Here is a 19,753-nt window from a genome sequence, read left to right as displayed (position 1 = left end):
GTGCATTTTGTCATGTTAATGATTAAAAGAATATTCTAAAATACAAAGTGTGTAGAGTTGTTTCAATTTCAGAAGCAGAAAAACATAACTGTGATAATTAATGTAGATGTGTAACAATTAAGTCAGAGGAAGGAGTCAATATCGATCAAAATACAAGGGGAAACTGGGAGAATCTAGAAGTATATCCCATGTGACAAATGCATTTTTGAATATCATATACCCTTTAAGTTAGCATGTGCTAAAGGAGAGAAATTTAGTTGTGCAGAATGAAAAAATGTGTCCCTCAAGAAAACCAACACTATTTATTATTTGATATGATCCAATATCAGTCAAAACTTGAATACAGCAGAGTGACCTTGGGATAAATGAATACAAATAAAAGACCATAAGCATATCAAGAAGGTAATAGAGTGTTTTAGAAAAAGACACATGAATATCATTATTCAGATTGTGTTTTATTCAGGAAATGAAACCATAGAGACTACACAAAACTAAGGTGACTGGCAGTTTTGAAAAGCAGAGTACACTGAATAGACAGCTGCTGTTCCAACATCTGAGCATTTGGGACACTTAAAACACTGAGGACAGAACATCCTCAGCAGCCCCGTGACAGCAAAAGCAGAACAACTTCAGGGAAGTCTTTCCTGTAATGGGTCATCACAGGCACATGGAAAGTATAACCTGGAGAAGATTCCTGTGTATCCATGAGAGGATTTGAAGGGAAGATGGAGGTGTTGCTATAGAAGCACTTGAGACAGATTCGCTTCTCTACTCTTCATCATGAATTCTTCTGAAGACTCACTTGCTCTTGGGTGGGCACTTCTGTTCGCATGACTGAGGAGGTTGCACAGGAGGACATTTATGCTGGCATGAGGGAGGGGGACATGGCTCAGGGCACTTTGGAGGAGGACAAGGTTCAGGGCACTTTGGAGGAGGATGAGGCTCAGGGCACTTTGGAGGAGGACAAGGCTCTGGACACTTTGGAAGTGGACACATAGGTGGAGGTTGGCAGGGCTGCTTGCATTGCTGGTCTTGGTAAGACATAGTGGTGATGTCTCAGGATCTGAAAACAGTTTTGTGACAGTGTTAGGGTCTGATCAATACAGACAAGATTGATAGAAACTTGGAACATCTGGTCTCTCCATCTCTTGGCATGAACATTATTCTATAACTCTTGTTTTAGGACTTCCTGACTTTTACATTTCCTGTCAACAATCTCCTGGAATAGCCTTGGTAAATGCTCTTTTGCTTCATGCAGTTTTTTTAAGAATTATTTTGTTTCGATGATGAAACAAGTAGTACTGAATTCCTGAAGAATCACCTTCAAGCCATACAGCCACAGTATTGGTCCCTAGAGAAATCACAAAACCTGTTTTTGTTCCACTTATTACCTGTATCATCCCAACAGGTTGTCTGGGGTCAGACAGTAAATGAGAGCACAAAATAAATCTCAGCCTCTAATACCTGGTAAGGTGCATGACTTTCAAACAACATCGAAATATGTATATAAAATATAAATATACTATGTTCAATCATCAATCAAATAAAAAAGCTACTTATCACAGTGGTCTATTGTATCCGTTGCTAAATTTCTGAGTATGTATCTTTTATCCCATGATCAAAACTGAAATCATGATACTTCCTCCCCAAGACTCACTAGAGCACTAGGAATAAACATAAAGACAGAACAAATCAAGAAATGGCACTCACCAGGTTCAGCAAACTAGACCAGGACTTCAGTACCAGGACTCTGCCGTCATACAGCCAAGGATCCCTTTATAGGACTGACAGGCCAGCTCAGTAGGAGCAGAACTGACTGATGATAGGCAGGTCCAAGAATTTCCCGACAAAAATGCAAATCAATGCATGACTAACTGGACTGGGACCCTACAAATGAGAATTATCCTCTTCCTCGATTCATCATGACTGTGTGATGTGACTCAGTGGGTGTTCCCCAATTTGAGTTTCAGTAAGATCTCACTGGTTTACTACATTATTTTTTGTTTTTTTATTTAAGTCAATGTTTCTTTGCTTTCTTATAATTTTATTGTTTCCTAATTTATAAATTATATTTGTTCTGCTTCAGGTTATTTATATTTATTGATGTGTTGGTCCCCTTATATTCCTGTTTTGTACGTATAATTTGTCTGTTGGATGAAAGAAAGAAAGTATTAAAGGGACTTGATCTGTGGTTCCAACTTCTTTAACAACCATATGGGAACATCAGGACACTGCTCCTGCTAATGTACAATGCTTTTTGTGCATCATGGGAGATAGTGCATACCCTTCATAGAGGAGGCTAATGGCCTAGGGTGTTATCTTGACCCTTTTCATTACTGCACCTCAAATGACATATTTAGAGTATATGTTCAGACTCACCTTTGAAGATTACCACAAGATGCTTATTATGACAATAAAGGAACTAATATTGCACCTGGCCTACCCATAATCTTCCTTAAGTGCTTAGTGTGAGGACACATGTCCTCACAGTTTACTTCTGTGAAGAGCTGTTCAGATCACCTGTGTAACACAATAGCACAAATCTTTTCTTGTTTGAACTTCTGAAAGATCCAGTACACTGAATCCCTCACATGTAGGCATACACACACACACACACACACACACACACACACATGCACAAACACAGACACCCACTATTACTCTTTGGGAGACATTTTGTCTCCCAGATAACTGCATATTTCATTTCTGAATTACTAAGACTTTACTAAAAATCATTATCATTTTAAAACTAGTAGTTTTAATTAAAACCTTGTAGGTTTTGTAATTTTTGATTGGTGTATTCTATACTATTTAAAAAAGGCCATTTTAGGTGATAAATTTTTTTAATTAATATCAGAAAACTATATAGTTTTAAAGACATTGTTGAAAATATCTAAATTTTTATTCAATACTATCAAAATATCCAAATAGTGATTAAATATATTTCAACATTGCAACAATTTTATTTTCTAGTGTATTTTTAAGTGGATAGAAATTTTACACAACAATTTTCTAAAAGTTGCTTCTGTTTTTAGTTTCCTTCCTAAATACTCTCCTTATCAAAGTCCCTCAACCACTGACCTTGTTAAAAACGTGTTATATATACTTACATCTCTTAAAACTGTATGCCCATGTTAAAGAAACTAATCAGTAATAACTGTAAACAAAAAATGGCATATTATTGAATTTAGTTAGGTAGAGAAAATCAAATACTATTTGATTTTTAATCATATTTCATCTACAGTAAGTTGATCTCACAGAGGTTTATAGAATGATGCTCTTTTCCATGATAATGCTGTGGGTGAGAGAAGGATGTAAAAAGTTTTTTGTATTAAGCTAAAATCAATTTAAGCATGAGTTCAATGAAGTACTTCATATTGTAAAATATCTACCTAAAATAATTATGTTTTCACCATAAAAGATATGATAAATGTTCTTCTAGGTATGAAATATATTGACCTTGGTTTGAAATTTCAGCAATGTTCATATGAATCTTTGTATATACTATGATGAAATACATTAAAACATGAAAAATATCTTCAATTAAGTTTAATTTGATACTATAAAAGACCCTTAACACAATGATAATCCTAGATAGAAGTTGTAAATATGCATTGGTATTAAGTGATTTTCTTTTAAATACTTATGAAATCAAACAATGTATAAAACAGAAGTTTGTAGAATTGAACCTATCAGAACACAGGATTTAAAGCAAAGGCAGTTATTATAAATTTATAGATATGAATGCCTACAACCAATGTGTGATTAATATCAAAAATAACCAAGAACCCCAGAGAAAGTCAGACAGAAACACACACACACACACACACACACATGAACACAAACATAAACACTCACTCTCTCTCTCTCTCACACACACACGCACACACACACACACACACAGAGAGAGAGAGAGAGAGAGAGAGAGAGAGAGAGAGAGAGAAAGTGAGAAAGACAGACAGAGAAACAGACAGACAGAGACAAAGAGACAGAGTGAGAGAGGGGGGAAATTGTGACAATGGTTAAGAACATTTAACATCTCATAAAGGAGTACCCAACATGCACATCTACCAGATCACAACTGTATATACCTCCACACAGAGCATCTGACACTCTTTTCTGGGACCTCAAGCATTGCCTAAACCTACAAACAGACACATATAAATTCATCAGACACATGAGTTTATCAGTACCTTGATCAGCAGCCCAGACTTATAAAGCAAGGCACACTATCTAGTACTATATGGGATGCTTATTGGAACAGAACCTACCAACTACTTTACTAAACACGCAAACCATTGGGTGCTGATGGCACCTACTATTTGCCTTTGTTGGTATCATCAGGCCAGAGCTAATGGCTCCTGGCATAACCTCAGTATTGATGGTAACCAATTTCAGCCTTTGCTGATGGCAGGAGGCAATGTTAACTTCCATTTCTCACACTCTGTAACCATGCACTCCCTGGACAAGGGTTTTGCCAGACCCATTTGAAAACCTGTTGAGAGTCCTATTTGTGTAGACTTACCTTCTTCAAATTACCTGTTTCAAGGCACCAGTTTATACGCTGAGAGCCTCTTGGCCTGGAGCAGATTGAAATGAGACACAGAATAGGACTCTGGTGTGGCTTAAAGATAGAGGGTTTCTGTAAGTTCTAGTTCTATAACAATACTGAATACTGATGATAACTTCTAAAAAGTCCTAAAAACTTTCCTGCTCATTCTGAGGGTTAAAAGCTGCTGGCTTGGGTGATTAATACCTGTAGCCTAGCAACAGAGGATTAAGTAAAGGTTTATTGATACAGCCTTTTTCCTTTAGTCCAGATGCCTCTCCCTTGTCAGGCTAGGGGGAAGTCTCAGGCAATAAACTTCTACTGAACCAGGAAAATAGAAACAGCCTAAGAGAATATTCATAAACTCAGATAAATTCACACATTCAGACTAATGCATGCATGTTTTTATTCATAACCATTTGGGCTAAGCTTACATATGTTCTCATAATTACACACACACACACACACACACACACACACACACACACACACACACACACAAACAGACAAATCCATCCTTGCATATGCATTTGGAACAAAAAACCAGGCCTCAGTACAGAAAGAACTCACTTATTCTTGATGAAAAATGAGCTCTAATCTTTTTTGTATGGAGCAAGAAAGTGTTTCTCCCCTTTTATTGTTAAATGAATAACATAACTCTGTTAGAAGAAAGCTTTGGTCTCATGAGTAAGACTAAGCCTGCCTTGCTATTAGGAAAAGACCTGTTTTGTCCCATAATAAGGAAAACCCTGCCCACTCCTTCCGCTGCACTCATCTGAGTTTGCTATCTCCTCCTGCTCTGATGTCACAATAATGTCCTTACTCTCAATGCCTTTTCTCCCAGTGCTGTGAGAGAGAATACTGTGTCTTTACTTCTAAGTTCTTCTTGAGTTCAGCTCTATCTAAAAAGTTCTCCTCAGCTCAATTCTGTCTCTTTTCCTTGTCCTCAGCATTTATACTTCTTTCAGAATACATGATCACATGGTAAAGGTTTCATCACCAGTTTACACATGAATTCAAGTCATAAATCGAATAAGAAGTTTACAACAGTGATGTTAATATGCATCTCCATTAGCAGTAATTATCTGACAAAATAATCTTCTGTCAGAGCTCTACAGGTTCATGGAGAGTTAAAAATATAACTAAGTTATCAGAGAAGTTTTATATGAATAAACCCAATCAATATTTTAACTTCTGGCACCAATAATAAGTCATTAGTTCCCTTTATATGACCTTTGGTTAATGGTTTTACAACCTCTTGGGATCTGAGTAGTACAATATCTGCTTAATATCTAAGAGTCAATTACCTGGTTACACATGGGAAATTGGCTGAGTTCTCATTGCACTTTTTACTATCACAAAGGACCTAGTAGCAGTCCCACTATAAAGGGGCTTAATAAATACTGATATAATCTTAGGAGTTCTTCTAAGATCATCATTAAGAATTGAGAAGACATATTTTTGGTTGTGAGCAAAACCTTTACTTACTGAGCCATCTCTCCAGCCCAAGGAATTCTTTTTTTTTTTTTTTTGAAGAACTTTATTTTAACAAAACAAAAATAAATGTACAAATTTTAAACATTTTTGCATAAAAGTATATGAATACATTTTTGTCATTGCTTGGCATTTTTTAAAATATGGTTTGATACTGTGCATTAAGATCTTACTAGCTACAATGAGCATAAAGTACATGTAAAACAGGATGTAACCTGGAATTATTCAAAGTTTTCTTGGTGTGTAAGAAGTGAACATAATGGTTTTTTCTTTTTTTTTCCTTGAACTTCACACAGTTTGTGAGTTGCTTCTGGGGTGTTCAGAGTTTTCTGGGGTTAGTATCCAATTATCAGTGACTGCATATTATATCTGTTCTTTTGTGTCTGGGTTATCTCACTCAGGATGATATTCTCTAGATGCATCCATTTTCTTAAGAATTTCATAAGGTCATTTTTGTCTGATAGCTGACTAGTACTCCATTTTGTAAATGTACCTCAATTTTTGTATCCATTCATCTACTGAAGGACATCTGGGTTCTTTTCAGCTTCTGGCTATCATAAATAGAGCTGCTATGAACATTGTGGTACATGTGTCTTTGTTCTATGTTGGAGTGTCGCTGGGGTAAATTCCCAGAAATGGAATAACTGGGTCTTCAGATAGTACTATGTCCAATTTTCTGAGGAATTGCCAGACTGATTTTCAGAGTGGTTGTACCCGTTTACAACCCCACCAACAGTGGAGAAGTGTTCCTCTTTCTCTACAGCATCTTCTTATAGGGTCATCATTAAGCATTGAGAAGTATATAAAGAATTGAAAAATCCCCCATATGCAGCCACCAAGCCCAAGTATTATTGCTGATGCCAGGAAGTGTTTTGGGCAGGAACAAGATATGGATGTCTCCTCAGAGGCTCTCCCAGAGTCATAGAGATACAAATGAAGATGTTTGCAGCGAAACATCAGACTGAGCATGATGACCCTAAATTAAGAGCTAGAAAAAGGAGTGAAATAGCTGAAAGGTTTGCAACCTCATGGGAGAACAACATCCTCAACAAGCCAAGGCTCTGAGGTGGAGAGGGTGATTGGAATAGAGAGCGCCTTCATGGAAGCAAGTTGAAGGGGAAAAGTGCGGGGAGTTTGTGGGAAAGGGTGTAACATTTGAAATGTAAATACAGAGAATTTCCAATAAAAATATAAAAAAAGAATTGAGAAGTCATCAACTTGTCTGAATATCATCACTACAAGACAGTGCATATTCTCAGACATGTAGGCTAATACCTACTGGTTGTCATATATGTTTAATAATTACAGGAAATGCATATTCATAGCAGAAATTTTTTCTAAAATGCATTTTTCCTGGGCACTGCCTCTAGAGTTCCATCATGTATTTTAATCTAAGGTGAAATCATATCAAGAAGATCACCTGCTAGTTATTATCTTGTCCTATGTTGGCTCCTGACACACAACCTTGTTCACAGTAGAGTTAAAAACAAAACAAAACAAAAAACGCAGGACAAACTAGCTAGTCATCCATCTAAATACATGAATTAAATAACTTAAAGCCAAGAATATTATAACAGTAAATAAAAATGGATATGAAGTAGAACATGGGGAAAAAAGCCTCTCGTACTCAAGGACTGACAGAAATAGTACTAAGTGGCTCTCTTAACAAAAGTGACAAAATCAGTGCCATCTATCAATATGTAAAAACTCTGAGAACAGTCTTCTCCTGCATTGATAAAAGAAAAATGTCCAATGAAAGATTTCAAATAGCTAAATATTTCTCAAGAAATGGAACATTGCTAAGAGTGCACGATAGCTGATTCCAAGTGACAGCACACAGTAAAAGTATCAGAAGCAGCATGGCACTGAAGACAATAGCCAATACAGAGAAGCAGCCTGGGTGCACATCAAAAGACAGATAAAGTCACCAAGACATGTGCACAGAAAGGATATAATTCATAATGAATTATGAAGAATTAAACTTCAAGTCTCTGAAGAAGGAAATTGAAGAAGATTTCAGAAAATGGAAATATCTCCCATGCTCATGGGTTGGAAGAAGCAATATTGTAAAAATGTTCATCTTGCCTAAGGCAATCTACAAATTCAATGCAGTCACTATCAAAATTCCAACTCAATTGTTCATAGAGTTAGAAAGAGCAATTTTCAAATAATTTAAAATAAAAAAAAACCCAGGATAGCAATAAGTATTCTCAACAATAAAAAAATTTCTCAGGGAATCACCATATCTGACTTTAAGCTGTATTATAGATCAGTTGTGATGAAAAATAAAAGCAAAAACAAAAACAAAAAACTAAAACCACTGCCTGGTATTGATATAGAGACAGGCAGGTAGATCAATGGAATAAAACCAAAGACCAGAGAAATGTACCCACACACCTATGGTCACTTGATCTTTAACAAAGGAGCTAAAAACATTCAATGGTAAAAGAAGAGCCTCTTCAATAAATGGTACTGGTTCAACTGGCAGCCAGTTTGCAGAAGAATGCAAATCTTCTTATCACCTTGTTCAGAGCTCAAGTTCAAGTGGATCAAAGACCTCCATATAAAACCAGGTACACTGAAACTAATAGAACAGGAAGTGGGAGAAAGTTTAGAACACATAAGCACAGGGGAATATTTCTTGAACAGAACACCTATGGCTTATTCTCTAAGATCAAGAATCAACAAATAGGACCTCATGAAACTGCAAAGCTTCTGTGAGGTCAAGGACACTGTCAAAAGGACAAAATGGCAACCAACAGAAAGAGAAAAGATCATTACCAATCCTACATCTGATATAGGGATAGTATCCAATATATACAAGGAACTCAAGAGGCTATACCCTAGAGAAGCAAAGGATCCTATAAAAAATGGGGTACAAAACTACACAGAAACTTCTCAAAGGAGGAATATCGAATTGCCAACAAGCACCTAAAGAAAGGCTCAATAGCCCTAGTCATCAGAAAAATTCAAATCAAAGCAACCCTGAAATTTCATGTCTCACATGTCAAAATGGCTAAGATAAAAACTCAGGTGACAGCAGATGCTAGCTAGGATGTGGAGAAAGAGGAAGACTCCTCCACTGTTGGTGAGATTGTAAACTGGTGCAACTACTCTGGAAATTGGACAATTCCTCAGAAAATTGGACATAGTGCTACCTGAGGATCAAGCTGTACCACTCCTGGGCATATACCCCAAAGTAGCTCCAATATCTAATAAGTACACAAGCTCAACAATGTTTATAGCAGCTTTATTTATAGTAGCCAGAAGCTGGAAATAACTCAGATGTCCCTCAACAGAGGAATAGATTCAGAAATTGTAGTACATATACATAATGGAGTACTACTTAGCTATTAAAAACAATGAGTTCATAAAATTTCTAGGCAAATGGATGGAACTCGAAGCTATGATCCTAAGTGAGGTAACCCAGTCACAAAAGAAAACTCATGTTATGTAATCACTTATAAGCAGATACTAGACCCCCCCAACTACCCACCTAAAAAAATAAAAGAGCTCAAAATGCCCAAAATACTATCCACAGAAATTATGAAGCTCAAAAGAAGTATGACCAGAATATGGATGCCTCAGTCCTTAGAAGGTAGAACCAAACAGGGAAGCAAAGACAAGGTCAAATAGAGGAGCAGAGATTGAAGAAATTATCTACAGAGACTGCCTCACATGAAGAACTACCACATATGCAGCCACCAAACCCAAGCATTATTGCTGTTGCCAAGAAGTGTTTACTGGCAGGAACCAGATATGGATGTCTTCTCAGAGGCTGTCCCAGAGTCATACAGAAACAGATGAGAAACTTGCAGCAAAATATCAGAATAAGCAGGGGGACCCCAATGAAAGAGCTAGAGAAAGGACTGAAAGATTTGCAATCTCATTGGAAAAAAACATTAGTAGCCAAGTCCCTGAAGTGGAAAGGGTAATTGGGAGAGGGAGCACCTTCATGGAATCAAGTTGAGGAAGAGGAGGGAGGGGAGTAGGGGAAAGGGGAAAGGGTATAAGATTTAAAATGTAAATACAAAGAATATTCAATAACTTTTAAAAAAAGGATCAAATTAAAAAAATATAGTGTTGTTGTTTGAATAAAAATCAATGGAACTATAGGCCATCATGCTAAGCAGAAATAAAAATAAAATAAAATAAAACTGACTCGGCTTGATTATTTTTGGCAATTCAGGCAACCACAGAAGCATGAGATGCATAATTAAAAGAAGTGTCAGGTATAGAGATGGATAAGGAAGAGGAAAAGGAAGGATCTGAGGTAGCAATTGAAATACTCATACGATCAAAGTCCTTTATGTGGTTTATGAAATATCAAAATAGAAAACATTTCTTAGTATAATTAATGTATACTAATTATGTTTTAGAATAATAAATTTGTGTACCAATGCTCATAATATAAACAAATTTTCCTTTAAAAGGATAAATAATCATATTTTATAGCTAATTTTCTCATAGCTTAAAATTTTGTTTATTATTAATTTTGTTCAGCTGCAAACTGTAGGAAAACAGGATCAGTTTCATTCCACACAGGTGTCTTGCACATCTCTACTTTAAATAGAAGTGGTTGTCAACAAGAAAATTTTCAGAACAAAGAAAAACTTCCTCAAATTATTTTTGGTATTCAGTTGATGATATGCAGTAACTCCATAGAAGTGGCTCATCTACTTGCCTATTCACAGATCTAATATAATGACATGTGCAAGTTACATCCCCAAGTAAGGATGCTTCAATCCCACTAAGAAAGGAAAACAAATAATCAAGAAAAGCAGAGAAAGGGAAGCAGGGGTGGGGGAGAGTGAAGCAGGGTCAGGTATGGAGGAAGTTAGGAGAGAAGCCCAAAGATTCAGGAGAATGAATGGAAATATTCAGCTACAGGGGTGGGGAGCCAGGGGAACTTATAGAAAAATCAAAGACCTGGGCTGTAAAAGGCTGCAAGGACTTAGTGAGGAGGATCTTAGCCTAAATGTCCACCAATTGGGAGATGGAAACTAAGGAGACCACATTTACTAGATAGACAGGGCCCCCAGAGGTAAGATGGACATGGCCCATCCTCAAAATTTTTGACTGAGAATTATTCTTGTCTAAGGAAAATGCAGGGACAGAAATGGAGCATAGACCGAAGGAAAGACTGTCCAGTGACTGGCACAACTTGGGATCAGCCCATGTACAGGCACCAAATCCTAACACTATTAATGATGACGTCATGTGCTTGCAGACAGGAGCCAGGCAAGGCTGTCCTCTGAAAGGTTCTACCAGCAACTGATTGATACAGATACTTACAGGCAGCCATTGTTGACTGAGGTCGAGGACCCATAGGGAAGAGTTAGGGGAAGGACTGAAGGAACTGAAGTGGATTGCAACTCCCTAAGAAGATAAACAGTATCAACTAAACCAGACCCCTCATAGCTCCCAGAAATGAAGCCAAAAATCAGAGAGCATATGTTGGCTAGTATGTGGTTCTTGGCACATATCTGGTAGAGGATGTCCTCGTGGAGAGAGGGTACAACTTGATGCCCCAAAGAAGGGGGGTACTGTGTATGGGTGAGATAGTAGTAGGTGGGTGTTGGAGGGGGTGTATGGGTGGGTGAGTGGAACAGCATCCTCTTAGAGGCAAAGTGGAAGGAAGGGGTGAAGACGTCTGGGAGGGGAGTCCGGTAAATGGACAACATTAGAAATGTAGATAAGTACAATAATTTAATAAAAATATAAAACAGAATTCTAGATATTTTCTGAGGAAAATATGGACATCATGACGGAAATTGAATCTGCAATAACTGAATATTTCAAGGCCATATTACATTTCTCTTTTTACACTGTTTTCTTGTTAGACTGATCTTAGTCATTAGAAAGTTTTCATTATGCATTAGATAACAGTGTTTTAGATGAAAAAAAATACCAATTTAAAGGTAACAGAAAATAAACAATCCTTCAAATCTCAAGTCAAAAACATAAAAGCTGAAAAAAGCAACCAACTCAGGGATGGGTTCTAAGAGACCTGTGTTTTGTGACCTGCAAAGAAATCTGTCTGAATCCCTCAAAAACACCATCTTACCAGAGCAGGACACAGTGTCTGCCCAGAAGCCCGTTGTTGCTTTCTCTGAGCTTGCTGTTCCTCCCAGCCTATCTGAAGCATCACTTGAAAAAGACCCTGTCAACTTTTGTGCTGTGGAACAGATAGAGATGAAGACTTGAGTGAAGACATTTCAGATCCCTTTCCAGGTTGTGCTCTTTATAGGGCTCTGTTGAATTTATTAGCATGTGCTCAAGAAAGATGCTCTGTATATAGACCAGCTCAAAGGGCCAGATTTTATTTCTCATGTGAAAAGTATATAGCGTGACCCATGACGGCCATTTTTAATTTTCTCTCTCTTCAGTGTTTCAGGTCTCTCTGTGACTTATCCTTTTCAGAAGGACACCAGTTCAAGTTTTGTTTGTTTGTTTGTTTGTTTGTTTGTTTGTTTAGATGAGGTTTCTGCCTAAAACACTGCCTGGCACAAGTCAGTGCCTGAAGTTCAGTGGGAGATTTTTTTGTAATGTAACATCAGTTAAGATTGACTTCAGAACTTTGATCAAGGTGTTTCTATGGGCATCCACAGTAACTTCTTAATTCTGCTATGTCTTTAGCTGCCTTTAAACATTCTACTCTGTAAAGCCTTGTTTGAGAAGACAAGAATGAGGAAAGTTGTAATGTACAGAATTTTCTGAGATGTCAGAGTAGCAAGAAAACACGAGGAAGAGGCAACATGACCTCTCAAAAAACCTTTTCTTGACATTTTTTTTTTTTTTTTTTTGCAGAAAACCTATTTTTAAGGATTTGTATCACCTTAAGGGATTACACAAGTTCCATAAAGCCCTTTTTCCTTAGGATCACATAGAAAAAAGGAGTAAATTAATAAAAAGGAGGACAATTTCAAGGAATAATAGTATAGTTTTCCAATAACATTTGCTGAGTAGCTATGAGAAAGCCACATAGTCGTATTGCTGCTAATGATGGTGAGTTGCTTCTGCTAGTACATGAGCAATCACTGAAATCTATAGAGTGCATGGGGTCTGACACTGACTATTCCATAGTTGACAGTGTAAATGTCTACTAAAAATGGTGAAAGTGGGTAATTGATTGTAGATGAGTATGTGGCTGACAGATGATGCTATTATACCTTGAATTTAAAGAGATAATATTTTTAAAAGTTAATTAATTTGGTCTTCAAAACAATTAAATTTTAATATGGTCAAAACCATAACTTTGACATAAAATTAAACTGGGGAGACGAGAAGTGGTAGGATAGGAAGATTGTGGAGGGGAAACTGGGAATGGGGATAACATTTGAAATGTAAATAAATAAAATAACCAGTAAAAAAGAAATATAAAACCTCTCTGGAAATCAGTCTGGTGGTTCCTCAGAAAAATGGACATAGTACTATCTGAAGAGCCAGTTATTCCACTTTTAGGCATTTACTTCATAGATGCTCCAACATACAACAAAGATACATGCACCACAATGTTCACTGAAGCTCTATTTATAATAGTCAGAAGCTGGAAAGAACCCAGATGTCCTTCAGTAGATGAATGGATACATAAATTGTGGTACATTTACACAATGGAGTACTACTCAGCTATCAGAAACAATGGCCTAACGAAATTCTCAAGAAAATGGATGCATCTAGAGAATATCATCCTGAATGAGATAACACAGTCATAAAAGAACAAACATAATATGCAGTCACTGATAATTGGATACTAACCCCAGAAAGCTCTGAACACCCCAGAAACAACCCACATACTGTGTGAAGATCAAGAAAAAAAGAAAAAATGAATATATTTTAATTAAAATAGAACTGTATCACATCCCCCTTTCCTTCCTATAGCCCCTCCCAGTTTCTCTCCTATCTCCTCAAATTAATAAGCTCTTTTCCTATATTATTGTTACTTATATACATATGTGTATGTATATGTACCCACAAATACTTAATTACAACCTTATAAAAATGTATTTGTATACTTTTATGCAAAAATTCCTAATATTCTGTACATTTATCTTTGTTTTTTAAAATGAAGTTAAAATAAAATAAAATAAAATCATCAGTAAATTAAAAAAAAAGAAATAAGATAGAATTTGTCTTTTATGTGATTCCATTTAGAAAACCTTGAATTAAATTTTAAATTTTCTCTGCCAAAGGATAGAAATAAGACAAAATATTAATACAATATTAAGCAGTTTTGCAAAAGAAAAAGTGTTTATTACACCATCACCAAAAGGGTCACATTTTTCAGGAAGGCAAACAGCAGTGACAGTTTCACTGCGCAGGTAAGAGGCAGGCAGAGAAGGCCTTTCAGACAGCACACAGTAGATACCTGTTGTGCTTTCTTCTGAGCCTGTGGTGCACTAAAGCTATGAGGAAGCTTTATCAACAGTCCCAGGAAAGTAACCGAAGAATAGCTTCAAAGAAATGCCTTCTCTGTGAGGGGCCATCATCATAACCACTTGGAAGATGAAAGATGGAGAAGATTCTTCTGCATTCAGGACAGGCTTTCAAATGAGGATGGAAGTTTTGCTATGGAAGTAGGTGAGATAGATTCCCTTAACTTCCTCTGGTCCTGATGACTGCAAGGCCCTCACTTGTTCCTGGGTGGATACTTCTGCTGGCAAGGTGGGCATTGCACAGGAGGGCAGTTTGGCTGCCATGGCTGAGGGGGACATGGCTCATGGCACACTGGAGGGGGGCAAGGCTGAGGGCACACTGGAGGAGGACAAGGCTCAGGGCACTTTGGAGGAGGACAAGGCTCAGGGAACTTGAGTGGTGGGCACACAGGAGGAGGCTGGCAGGGCTGCTTGCACTGCTGCTGTTGGTAAGACATTGTAGTGGAGTCTCAGAATCTGAAAAACATTACATGACAGTTATCAGAAGTGATCCACACAGAGAATATAGGCTTCTGGGACTATAGTATCTTTGCTTCTCTTCCTATGTACCTGAGTGTTTATGCAAATCACCCATACTCATTTTAGGAGATGCTAAATTGCCTCTTCTATTTACACAATTTTTTTCATCAGCATTATCAGCCATGCCATTTTTTTTAAATCTCGTCTCAATTTTTCTAAGAATCTATTTGTTTCACACCACTGGGAAATACTAGTTATATAAATATAATTTCCTCATAACATTGACATTGTTGTAAACATTATCCATCTGCTGCTAGGCTATTCCAGGCTGAATGACTGGACAACACAAACAGCTGTTGAAGGAATATGTGGATTTATCACCAGCTTGTGACATAAGCAATCAAAAGAGATTATCCATATCCTTCAAAATATCATAAAATAAAAAGCATATATGCTTTGTTTTCAAATCAAATCATAACTTACTCAATTATTTTGCTTTTCCTTGGATATCAAATTATAGCTCAAACAAAAGCAAAAGCAGGTTTGCACAGCACATGACAACCCTCCTTTCTAAAGCAGCATCTTCTAAGTCACATTCATCCCTTGATCAGTTTGGACCCAACAAAATTACTGTGTTCATCAGAATACAAAGAAGGCAGATCATCTCTAGTACTCAAGAAATCAGACTCACCAGGTTCTTCAGAGTGGACTAGTTCTTGAGTGGCAGGAATACTGCAGTCACACACAGCCTCTTTTTATAGGATTGCTGCCTCACCCACTGGGAAGTGGATCTCCATGTAATGGGCAGTCCAAGAATTTCCTAACATAAATGCAAATTCATCCATAACTTCCTGAACAGGGACTCTGAAAAGTAGGAAATATCCCACCCTTGGCTATTATCACTGGGCTGAATTCTGTGACTCAGAGTCCTTTTTTTCCTCTTGGTTCCAGTAATTGTGACACTTGGAGATGTTGAGAGATTCTCCAACTGATTGATAAAACTCTTTCTTGATTGAGGACCTTAGGCCTTTCTTCTCGACAGCCTCCCTTTGTCTTAAATTCAAGGTTTTGAATTATTTGTCCTTCTTCAGTTCATCTTTAGTTCATTGCTAGTGTATAAACATTTCTGGGGGTTTTTTTGGGGGGGGGATAGAGGGGTCATTTCCTCAAAAATTTACAAGTTGGTTAGAAAAAGAAAAGAACAAGAAATCAAATTGTGGTTCAAGTCTCTGCCCTTTAGTAAGGTATGTTATCAGGGTCTTCTATTTACTGTAGATTTAAATTTTTCCATAAACATGGAGAAATAATGCTTCTATGTTAACAGCATTAGGCATTTGTGACCCTGCTCAGCTTAAATTTTCCCCATTCACCTTTTTTTCTCGGGTAATCTCAAATTTGACCTATATTCTTTGCTTTTTCAAAGTGATTATCTTCCCTCTGAGAATGGTGCTAATTTTCCTGGACAGATTCTGGTAGCACCCTGGCATCCAGTCTCCTCATTGCCTTTTTTCTTTGCTTCCCTTCAGTTACCATAGGAAGGAAATGGGGGAAAGTAAACAAAAATCCCAAAAGTTTATTAGAAATTTATTTAGCAGATTTCACTTGTGTGGTCCCCAATGGTGCTCCCTGGGGTGCAGAACAAAAAATTACATATAAATAAAAGAGATTACGTAAAAGATTTGTTCAGATCATTAAATGAATAAAATCTCAGCCAGGAAGATATAAAGTTAGGTGAGACTCATACATTTGATTTTATTTATTAGCTTTCTAAATAGATAACTTTGATAAACATTATTTCAAAATTCATTCTGTACACATGTCGGTTCTGTCTTTTCTACGAGTTCTTCACCAGCTCCATCCTCTACCTTCTTCTCCTACATGGATCAGATTTCCAAGGGAAGATGGCAGCACTGTTCCCTCTTAAGAAAATACTAGCATTTATTGGTCACAGAAAATCCTGTAGATTTACAGATTGTTCCCATCCCTGTGTCATCACCATTCCATATATTCAGTATGGTGACTGTGATTTCAACTTTTAAAGTATCATTGTTGGCAATTAAAAACTTCAAAATGATTAGGTGATTAGAAATTTCAAAAAGTAGTGTGTGTGTGTGTGTGTGTGTGTGTGTGTGTGTGTGTGTGTGTGTGTGTGTGTGTGTTTGCATGTGTGGGGATAAGGAGAAAAAAAACAATGGCAAACAAAATGTAAGATTTAAACTTTCTAAAGCAGTCACCAGCTGTTCTTCATGAATACAGGAACACTGAGTCAACCTCAGCTAACACCTCAGCTTGTCAGAACTGTTAAGGCTGCTGACAATAAGGAAGAGGTTAGTCAAAAATGCCACTGTCCCAATAAGTTGCTACATAGAAAGAGCCATTATTTCTGCACCTAAGGCCAAGAGCTGACAAATGGCATTAGGAATAGTTCTCATTAACTACTACACACACTATAGGGCTAGATCAAAGACCTTTGCTCAGTAGGTCACTTATGACTCTGTATTCTCACATCACATCTAAAGCAACATTCTACATGGGTGTCTGGTACATCTACACAATGGAGTACTACTCAGCTATCAGAAACAATGACTTAACCAAATTCTTAAGAAAATGGATGCATCTAGAGAATATCATCCTGAGTGAGATAACCCAGTCACAGAAGAACAGACATAATATGCAGTCACTAATAATGGGATACTAACCCCAGAAAGCTCTGAACACCCCAGAAACAACTCACAGACTGTGTTAAGTTCAACAAAAAAAGAATATATTTTAATTAAGATAGAAGTGTATCACATCACCCCTTGCTCCCTACAGCCCCTCCTAGTTTCTCTACTATCCCCTCAAATTAATAGCCTCTTTTCCTATATTATTGTTACATATATACATATGTGTATGTATATGTACCCACAAATACTTAATTACAACTTTAAAAAATGTAGTTTAATACAGTTATGTAAAAAGGCTGAAAATTTGTATATTTATCTTTGTTTTTTAAAATAAAAAAAAGGTGAGAAAATGAGCTGGCCAGCTAAAAGTATAGTTTCCCATAAAACTTTTGTTACACCATGGGTCCTTTACCAAATATAGTACACATTACAAAAATTCAGCCTGTCTCATAAAAACAATATATATTTTCCCCCAGAGTTAGAATCTAGCATGTGAGAAGAGCCTGAAAATCAAAGGGTCTGATAGCTGTGAAAAAAGAAAGGGTCTAAGTGGCGAATATGATCAAATAGAATGTGTATGAAGCTAAGTCATAAAAAATTCTCACTGGGTGAAATTAATCCTCAGTGATAAACTTTATTGAAAGGTTACTAAGTGTAGGCAACAGAGTTAGAGCACCTGTCATTATTTTTCAGCCTGGGATGTTCATATTGAATTAGTTTCCCAGAGATTAACTATAACAGTGATTTCTAACCTGGGGGACATAAACTCTTTGAGGGTCAAAGAACCCCTTTACTGCATATTATAAATTTATATTATGATTCATACAAATAGCAAAATTACAGTTATGAGGTAGCAACAAAATTATTTTATGGTTGAGAGTCACCAGGCAGCATGAGGAAGGTTGAAGACACTGACCTCTAGGATGAGCTGTTCCAGATTAAAAGTGAATCTCCACAAACTTTTAGAGATTTGAATCTCCAAAGTCTGAGGCATAAACACAGCAACTTCACACATACACATAGACACACACTCACCACAGCAGTCTCACATCTTTCTACCATCATTGACAACCTGTCTAATGAAAAAAAGTTTCACTACTGTAAAAAAGTCAAATAGCCCTTCTCAATCCCAGCACTTCTGCTTCCTTGTTGCTGAAGGGATTTTATGAATCTCTGCTGTATGTGAAATAGTGAGGAAGGACAAGATGTTGTTTGTTTTTGTAATTCTTGAGTGTTTACACAAACTTTACTAATATATATCATGTACTCTTATACAAGATGCTTCCTGTGATTCAAGATTATATAATCAACTATGAAAAAAGTAGTTAAAATGGAAACTATAGCAAAATATTTCTGACATCTCCAGGAAAATAATAACTGTAGCCAACATTGGATTTCTGCCTTTTGCTCATTCTCCATCATCTTTTCATAATCTTACTAAGTCATATAAGTTTTATGAAATATATTGTATAATTGTTTTATATTTACTATTTTTATTTGTATCGCATCTATAGAGTTAGTTTGTGGGGAGAAGCACATGCCAAGGTGCGGTTATTTGCTTTACCATGTGGGTCTCAGCTATCAAATCCAAGTTGTTGGGCTTGGAGACAAGTACCTTTATTGGTAGAACATTGCTGTTGATGATGTAGGTCGAACCACTCTCCCTGAGAAACTGTAGCAGTACAGAACCTTTTACAAGAGCATGCAATTCCAGCCATAGGGAACCACTTGGTGTGAGTCATCATTACAAATTCTACATAATCAGATTTTTAAAATATTCACTTTAAATGCTCACACTCTAAATCAAATGAGAAAAAAGAAAAGCAAACTACCACCACACACACACACACACACACACACACACACACACACACACTATTGCCATATGCCCAAAAATGGAGATTCACTATTGATCTGGAACAGTTCATCCTAGAGTTTAGTGTCTTCAACCTTCCTGATGCTGCCCGGTGACTCTCAACCATAAAATAATTTTGTTGCTACCTCATACCTGTACAGTGCTAAAAGCAGAAAAAGCAGGGTTTGTTTCGCTTTGGGTTTGGCTTGGTTTTAGTAAAAGAATAAAGAGAAACTGAATTTCTATCCATTCATGACACATGTCTTTATTCCTGATACTAAGAGGAAATTAACTG

At 36.9% G+C, this 19,753-nt stretch overlaps 1 protein-coding gene across 2 annotated transcripts; it reads right to left on the bottom strand.

Moving 5' to 3' along the window:
* Positions 1-798: 798 nt before the first annotated feature.
* LOC308419640 (uncharacterized protein) lies at positions 799-14,915 on the bottom strand (the record flags this gene model as incomplete). Of its 2 annotated transcripts, none has more annotated exons than XM_080915371.1 (2): positions 799-897; positions 14,772-14,915. In XM_080915371.1, the coding sequence occupies 2 exons, from the start codon at positions 14,913-14,915 to the stop codon at positions 799-801; spliced, it is 243 nt and encodes an 80-aa protein (XP_080771497.1). The 2 variants fall into 2 exon arrangements, with proteins under 2 accessions (XP_080771497.1, XP_080771496.1); XM_080915370.1 differs by having other exon boundaries at positions 799-981; positions 14,799-14,915.
* Positions 14,916-19,753: the final 4,838 nt, after the last annotated feature.

Source organism: Micromys minutus, assembly GCF_963924665.1.
Source record: "Micromys minutus genome assembly, chromosome: 4".
NCBI lineage: Eukaryota > Metazoa > Chordata > Mammalia > Rodentia > Muridae > Micromys > Micromys minutus.
This window is presented reverse-complemented; position numbering and strand designations above follow the sequence as displayed.